General features: G+C 33.9%; 1 protein-coding gene across 2 annotated transcripts; it reads right to left on the reverse strand.

The window, feature by feature from the left end:
* Nucleotides 1–1,450: 1,450 nt before the first annotated feature.
* LOC106756182 (probable alpha,alpha-trehalose-phosphate synthase [UDP-forming] 7) lies at nucleotides 1,451–6,450 on the reverse strand. Of its 2 annotated transcripts, XM_014638485.2 has the most exons (5): nucleotides 6,286–6,450; nucleotides 6,123–6,188; nucleotides 3,540–5,577; nucleotides 2,683–2,956; nucleotides 1,451–2,043 (listed from the first exon to the last, which is right to left on the reverse strand). In XM_014638485.2, the coding sequence occupies exons 3-5, from the start codon at nucleotides 5,528–5,530 to the stop codon at nucleotides 1,702–1,704; spliced, it is 2,607 nt and encodes an 868-aa protein (XP_014493971.1). In that variant the 5' UTR covers nucleotides 5,531–5,577; nucleotides 6,123–6,188; nucleotides 6,286–6,450; the 3' UTR covers nucleotides 1,451–1,701. The 2 variants fall into 2 exon arrangements, with proteins under 2 accessions (XP_014493971.1, XP_014493970.1); XM_014638484.2 differs by having other exon boundaries at nucleotides 6,123–6,450.
* Between the last annotated feature and the right edge of the window lie 2,298 nt (nucleotides 6,451–8,748).

The raw sequence follows: 8,748 nt of genomic DNA on the forward strand, positions 1-8,748 counted from the left end.
CAACTCTAATAGATATTCTAACTCACATAAAGAAAAATATTTGAGTGACTTCTTTTGATCGTATATATATAAGGGTGGAGTTGAGTGAAGATGATAATTGCCAAAATTTAATAAAGTACTCACATGTTAATCCAAAATCTCTAATGTTTTATTCAAGCAAATCTTTTGAAAGTAGTTACATGGTGTTAGTTATTTGCATGATTTGAATGTAACTCATGAATTTGTTTTGTGAATATGATATTTATTGTTAAAAATCTTTTAAATATTATACTAGTTTACCTGATTTTGTTTATTTATTTTTATTTATTATGATTGTATGTTACACAGAAAGAAATATTCACATAAGAGTTATTAGCCGTGACTAGCTCAAAAAGGCTTCGCAATATGTAGATAATTTTTTATTATGTATATAGATGTTTGAGTTTATATTCCTCTAGAGGATTTTATGTATATTTTGTTTTGAAACATCTTATTTTTTTCCCGAATGTAAACTAATCTCGTATATATTTATATTATCCAGCTGTTTGTGGTTAAACTCTCTAATTACTATGATGTAACTGTTATACATGGATGTCACACAAATCAACAAAATTCAAAAAAAAAATATTTTAAATAAAGACTATGTAACAAATGTTAACATTTAAAGATAAATTGTATATAATAGAGAAGTAATTATAAATTGTATCCTTTCAATAGGCTTCTATGAAATCTAGACTCCATACCCCACTCCAACCCCCACCATCAATGTAACAAGTTATTATCAAATACACTACAAACTATTAAATATTAATTTTTACGAGATTATACCTTTGCGAATGAATTAATAATTTCAAAAAATGATGTTATGATATTTTAGAAAGAATTTTACAGTTGTTTCCATAGCTTATAGAAAAAGACATTTTCAACTTTTAATGAAATATTTTTTGTACTTCCTAAATCTTTACTTTGTCTTATTATACGAGATTATTTATTTTACACCTTATGAAACTTGGAAAAATCAGGTGCATAAAGAACCTATCCACAACCACAATTAAATGAAAGTAGATACACCCACTCCATCTTCTTGTGGATATATTCCTACACATTGTTAAATTGGATACACAATTAAATGCTGCCACCGAATTTAGGCTGTTGAAAATTCTTTTGAAGAATCTTCCTGTACCAAAATATTCCCAGGAATTTAATGTTCGTCTAAGTTCTGTCATACTTCGTTAGTCCAGCCGCAAAAGGTTGAAATTGAGTTTTAGAACATGATGTTACTATTTCTTACAATAGAAGTTCAAGTTAATTTTTATTCAAATTTTCTAAATAGCATTAAAATTGAATAAGAAAGAACTTAAATATACTAATTACTATATTGCACGCTTCTGGTATAAATGGTTTAAGTTTAGGAACATCTCTGAATAAACTGTGTTCCGAGAAATCAAAATGTAATTTTGGAAAGCAAGAATTCCACTATTTTCTTCCTTTGTTATAGGACATAAAAACCAAACTAACATCTTTGTCTGCTGCTACACCACAACCAACCAAAGTTATGAATAACGGAACAGAAAATAATGACGGGATTCTCCCAAAAATATATGTAATATATAATAGAAGAAAGAAAAGCAAAAGAAAGAAAAAATTTATGAAAACATACTCTGCAAACGCCCCAAATGTCACCACGAATATTACATCCCAATTAAAAAAAATCATGATCATCTAAATCAGAGAAACCTGAACTGATACTTGCCTCCGAGAGGAATCCCCAGTTTCTTGTATGCAGGGTGAAGAATCTGATTCTTCGGCCAAAGATTCTAGCATGCTTGTTACCTCGGTTGTATCATCCAGATAATACTTTGCTTTGCTTGGCTTTTGTCCAACTGTGCAAGCAAACACAGAAGCATTGGAGGCAAGAATATTCCTTGAAATTGCACTACTAACTATTTCAAACATGTCCTCATCTGATCTGTCATCGCCAACACACAGCACAAAGTCAGCCTGCTTGCCTTTCCCGTCCATTGACGAAAATATCCTTTCGGCCACCAAACCTTTGCTCACATCCTGCAAACACAAACACCCAAATGGAATCAGATGAATCACTATATCATTTCCCCTAACCAAGGGTGGCACAACTGTTTAAGCAATATCAAATCATTTGTAAGTTCATGGCAAGATTACACAGCAACCACCAGCTGCTAAGCTGCTATGCACACCCGACGAATTCAATATTCCAGTTTGAAAATTTTAACCACTGAAAACCCTTTCAGAAGCATCAATTGTTTCCAAAAACAGGGGTCTTGTCAAACCAGAACATCAGAAATATGAAAGAGAATGAGAGATTTGGAAAGACATGGACCAGGTTCTATCTAAAGTCCAGTTTTTCTACTTTTTGCAACAAAATATTCCTTAACTACTTATTTACCACTTCTTTTTAACAAATTAATGGCACTGGTAACATTACAATGATACTATCGCAGAAGCCTTAATGAGCTCTCAACAGTTCACACAAACCGTATTTAACAACAGGCTTTTTCCTAGTGCCACCAAAAAAATATGAAAGTAAAACAAACAAATTAAATGTAGCACATTATGCTCTTTTTTAGGGCATGATACAACTCAAAAATCCAAACTCAGGAAAGTAGCATTTTTGAAAAGAGATTCTGAAAAGGCTCATTTTCTTCTCAGAGAAATTATATATACCTGTGGTTTTACTTCAACAATAAACTGGCCACTCTTCACGGCAACGGGCTCATTGGCCAAAACACTTTCTAGATGATCTAACATTTCCTTAGCCTGAGAAGATCCAAAACCAAGGTCTGCGTCACGGTACTGCCAGACTAAAGCACTTTCTTTTCTTTCGATTGAGGAGCCATCAGTTGCCTCAGTATATAGTTTCATCACAGGTTCAGCTATCTGCATCCATCCAAAGTCGGAGGACTTACCACAAATTTCCCATTCTCCATTGTGGCCCCATCTGAATAAAACAATTTGTTTAATATAGAAATTTCCATGTTACCAATTCAGAAAACGCAGGACAGAATTTAAGGAATGGAGATCAAGAGAGATGAGAATCTATATGTTTAGTTAAGTGCAGAAATAGTGAGAAACATTTTCAGAAACAAAATACCACTCGACGGGAATTCATTCCTGGCATAGCTGTCAGAAGCCGATGTGTTCTCAGCAACAATTTGAACTACATAGTGTGACTTACTAACAATACTTGCAAAACCCAATATATATATTTGTAATATTATATTGTATCTGTTAAATTAGACTTTAGAAACACTTTGACCCCTGCTTAATGGGCCTTGGTCAAACTGAGAATAAAACAAAATTACTGTAACCTGATTTATTCACACCAAAAAAATGGCACTTTCCACAACTCTACAGACATTGTATGCTGAAGATGCCTAAGATATGTTTCATATGACAAGTACAATAAGCAATCTGTGGAGAGTTAATATGAAGTAAAACAGAAAAATAGCTGACATTTCGGAGGGAGGGAGGGAGAGAGAGGGAGAGAGAGAGAGAGAGAGAGAGAGAGAGAGAGAGCAGACCTCAAGAAGTACCCATGTTCTGCGGCAATTCCAAGTTTTCCGCAGGGAGCAAACCACTCACTTAAGCTCTCTCTCCCCCTTCCACTAACAATAAAAACAATATTTTTTGGGTCTGCACTAAGTGATTCCATAATAGACAAGACCTCCTTGCTTGGACTCTTGTTAATGGAGTTCTGCGGCATCACAGTACCATCATAGTCCAACAAAATGGCCCTACTCTTTGCCCTCTTGTAAGCTGAGACCATAGCATCAATTGAGAGCTTTTTAAAATTAGGATCAAGTGCCACAACTCTAAATCCAAAGCTAAGACCTATTCCCCAACATCTCTTCCTTAGAAGGTCTGTGCAAGCCCGCTCCATGTCTTGCAAAAAACTACGTGACCAGTAAGCAACATCATGGGTGCTGACATACCGGTAATGCTTCTCATGCCGCAACTGTTTCTCCCCATCACTCATTGAGATAGCCTCATTCATTGCCTCTGAAGTTGCTTCAACATTCCATGGATTGACACGAATTGCCCCACTAAGTGATGGAGAACACCCAATAAATTCTGATATCACCAGCATACTCTTCTTTGGGTCACTGGCATTAGAACATGATTCAGAATCAGATATTCCCTGTCTACAAGCAATATATTCATAAGGAGTGAGGTTCATTCCATCCCTTACAGCTGTGACAATAACACACTCAGCAATGCTGTAATAGGCAACTTTTTCAGCAATAGATACTGCTCTATCTATAAAAACAATAGGTTCATAACCAGGCCGCCCAAACACTCTGTTGATCCTGGTGCAGCTTTCTTGTATTTCAGCATGTATCTCCTCCAGATGTATCCCTTTCCCTCTAGCAGGATTAACTATTTGGACCAGAACAGCTCTTCCTTGCCATTTAGGATGCTGTCTGAGCATCTGCTCCATTGCCAAAATCTTCAAATTTATTCCTTTAAAAATGTCCATGTCATCAACACCAAGTAAGATGGTTTTTCCTTCAAATTTCTGTTTGAGCTCCTTAACTGTGGTCTCCTCAACTGCCATTCTCATGACTGAATCAATCCGACCCATGTGAATACCAACAGGCATAATCTTAATACTGATGGTCCTTCCATAATACTCCAATCCTAAATAACCCCTCTTAGACTGATACTCCAGACCCAACATACGACTGCAGCAGGAAAGGAAATGACGAGCATAGTCAAAGGTATGGAATCCGATGATATCAGAGTTTAGCAAAGCTTTCAGTATCTCTTCCCTTACAGGAAGAGTCCTGTAAATCTCTGATGATGGAAAGGGGCTATGCAGGAAAAATCCCATTTTAACCCTGTTAAAACGCCTTCTAATAAAAGTAGGCAGCACCATCAAATGATAATCATGAATCCAAATGTAATCATCCTCAGGGTTTATTATTTCAACTACCTTCTGAAAAAATAGCTTGTTTGCTAGCACATAAGCTTCCCACAAAGTGCGATCAAATCGATGGCTTTTGTCAGTTGAAAATGGTAACATGTAATGAAAAAGTGGCCACAACTGCCTTTTACAAAAACCATCATAAAATTTTGCCAAAACGTCAGCAGGTAAAAAAGTCGGAACACATTTGAATTTATCCAACAAATTCTGAGACACGTCATCCTGTTCTGCTGGATCAATATCTACGCGTAAGGAACCAACATAAAGAACTTCCATGTCATCCGGAAGTCCATCCTTAAGCTGTAAAAGTAACGAATCTTCATTCCAACTGAAAGACCACCCTTTGTTGTCCTCTCTTCGCTTTGCCTTCAATGGTAACTGGTTAGCCACAATGATCATTCTATCCGTAGTAATTGTCGACGGGTTATCGGAGGAAACACTAACTGCCTGATCATCATCTACCTCAGTGAGAAACCCTGGAACACTCATAACCCTCGGCATCCGCCTCCTCTCCCTAGACTCCCTCCCCATTGCCGGGAAATTCCCAGAGGCCAAATCTAAAAGATTTGTATACGATCTGGACATCATCTTTGCGCCTTCCTATATAATACCCAATCCCACAAAACTCCTTCACTCTGCAAACTCAAAGAAAACAACAGCAAACAAAAACCCATTAATCATTGAAGGCACAAGAACAACCTAACACATAGCCTTCAAACACAAACACACGCATTCTCATACATCAACACGTGAGAACTGGATTCATTAAGTGATAAATAACGGAACACACTATAAAACAACACATACATACTTTCCTGGTGGCAAATAGTTACCACTATACCAAAATGCAGACACATCACACTCACACATGGTAATTCCGGAACACATATTCCAATCTTAGATACTATGCAAAAGCCCCAAATTCTTGACCGCCAAAATAGGTTACATCACATTGAGCATAGGAACAGACACCCTTTACAAGGGTTTCAAAAAAAATTAAAAAAACCCCATTATTCCAACAAAACTTAAGCGATTTTCCGACACAACGGGATCGATGAAAATCCTACCCGATTAAAAGACCAAACAGAAAAACAAAAAAGACGCCCCTTTTATTGTCCAGAACAGAAAAGGGAACAGCACAGGAAAATTGAGAAAACGGGGAATTGAAATGATAGCAGACCTTGTTCGATTGAAGCAATGACAAGAGAAGAAGAGATTCCTTATTGGCAACAGTAGCAGGTTGGAACTGAAAATTAATGGGAAAATTTAGAAAAATAAGCCAAAAAAGGAAAAACTAGGGTTTCCTTATTTACAAGATCTCCCTCCTCTTTCTCTTTCTCTACCTCTTCTCCCTCTTTCTTTCTTCCTTCTGCTTCTTCTGCTTTCAGCCCGAAACGAATTACGAATTAGGAAAGCGTTATAGTGAAAATATAGAAACGCAGATTCACAGAATTAATATAAAATTTCACAAACCGAATATTAACTATTTAATTAATTAATTAATACACATTCATAGGAACTGAGGCGAACGCAAAATAATGAAATATGTCCAATTTCTTTTACGTTTTAAAAATATTATTTGTCTCTCTCTCTTTTAATTTTTTTAAGCACAACAAAATCGTGGCCTCTTATCTACAGGAGCGTACGATGGCGCCACGCGTGCAACGCGCTCGTGTGACAGGCCAATGGGAGGCTGCGTTTCCTTACCCGTGGCCAATGGGAGTGGCAGTGAGGAAGTGAGAGTGCAGGTAGAGGTGAGATTAGTCGAACTTTATAAGAAATTGGATAAGGTTGGGTTGGGAAGTGAGTGGAGCGAAATGCCAGCTGGCAACACCCGGAGAGAGCATTGACCACGCGCTCTGCACGTGCTACGGACCTAACGCGTACTCGCAGTACGTTGGCGCGTCACTATGTTGCACCCACCACGCGGACAAGGGTAAAAATGGAAATGCAGAAGAAAAAAAAAATGTGAGAAGTGGAAAATCACCGCAGAGAAGAAAAAGTGAAATACTAAAAACTATACATGACATGAACCTTTAACATCATCATTCAACTTTTATTCTCACTTTCTATCAGTTTATCATTTAATTCTAATTCTTTTTCTTACATCTTATACTATTTCCTCTATCAATTAATATTATTTATATTTTTCACTATTTAAAACAATTACACTGAACTAGATGAAAATTATAAATCATAAAGCTGTTCACTAATTTATATTTTCGAAATGAAAAAGTTGTCTTAATACAAATATAATGAGATTATTAATTTTTTGTTCAAAACAAAGAGTGTTAATTAGTATTATAATTTTTAAACCAAAATCGCAATCCTTTTAGAGTGTAAGAATTATATTTATCAAAAGTATCGGTGGACTTTATTTATCTTATACGTTTAAGTTCTTTCAACTAAGTCAAAAATAATAATTAATGTGTCATTTACTGAAATATATTACTTTATATAAAGACAAAGATTAAATTAATTAATTTAAATAATTTTAAAATAAAAAATTAATGTATGACCAAAACTAATAGTGTTAATCAATTTGATTTTTTTTTTCAAAATATTAAAACAAAAATAAGTTTAAAATACGGGAGATTATATAATAAGTTGTGAACAAAGTTTCGATTTCTTTATAGATGAAAATAAAAATTATATTTTTAATAAAAATTAATTTATGTAAAAACAAACATGTACTTCACTTAAATTTTTATTTTAAATTTCATAAACTAATTTTAACTTATGAAAAAATTTATGTCATCTTTTTTCTAAACAAAGTCGTTCAACACATCCTAAATCTAAAAATAAGTTAATTATATTTGAGACATGATTTGAAAAGAAATATTATTTAGCATTTAAAAAGAATGGCAAAAAGAAGATAACAAAACAACTAAACGAAATATAGCAGTAAAGAGATTTTGTAGTTATTTGTTACAAGGAAAAATAAAAGAAAAACAGACTTTTATTGAAAATAAGCAAAAAAAAAAAAGAGGCTAATTATAAACATATTTAAACATTATAAAAAATAGTAGTTAACGCGGGATTGACCAACACTTCATAACGATTATTAAGAACTAGTCCATTATTCAAACAAGATAGAACTCTAATAGATATTAATATATTTTTTTTGTATAATAATAAAATAATTTATTAAATTTATTTGAATTTGAATAATAGTTAGGATAATCGAACATACGACTCAGTTATATTTATCAAAATATAAACATTAGCTTTTAACAAAATTATTAAAAATTTAAAATTTACAAATTTTTCAATAGTTATAAAAAATAGGACAATGATACTTAGACAACATTTTTTTTGACAACATTTGAACATCATCTACGTGTCATTCTGTGATTGGTTCAAAATTACTCCACAATCAATAATAATAATAATAATCATAAATATCACTATGAACCAATCACATAATGACACATAGATGATGTTCAAATGTTGTCAAAAAAATATTGTCTAAATATCATTATCCTAAAAAATAATTCGATTAAAATTATATGGAATCTTATTTTATACATTTTCTTTTCATCCATCTACAACTACATTACATAGCAGCATGACCCACCAAATGTGATGGCTCAACTTTAGTTGTACATGCTCTGAAAGATGGAAACAATAATATATTCTTTCATTTCTACTTTCAAAACGTGCACATTTGGTAAAAATAATAAAGTTAGGGTCACAAAGACCTAAATTTTTTACCATTTTTGGAGTACACTAAAACACCCAAAAGGATAGTTGGCTTGGGAAGTGGGTTTATACCTTTTACTTGTTCAAATTTTGAAGGACTTCAA

The sequence above is a fragment of the Vigna radiata genome, chromosome 2, assembly GCF_000741045.1.
Source record: "Vigna radiata var. radiata cultivar VC1973A chromosome 2, Vradiata_ver6, whole genome shotgun sequence".
Taxonomy (NCBI): Eukaryota; Viridiplantae; Streptophyta; class Magnoliopsida; order Fabales; family Fabaceae; genus Vigna; species Vigna radiata.

Excerpts from the sequence above, each read along its gene's own strand:
- LOC106756182 (XM_014638485.2), bottom strand. The coding sequence starts at position 5,530 with ATGATGTCCAGATCGTATACAAATCTTTTAGATTTGGCCTCTGGGAAT. Across the intron at positions 2,957-3,539 it reads GAACATGGGTACTTCTTGAG|ATGGGGCCACAATGGAGAAT; the intron begins GTCTGCTCTCTC and ends TGTTTTATTCAG. Across the intron at positions 2,044-2,682 it reads TTGTTGAAGTAAAACCACAG|GATGTGAGCAAAGGTTTGGT; the intron begins GTATATATAATT and ends TTGTGTTTGCAG.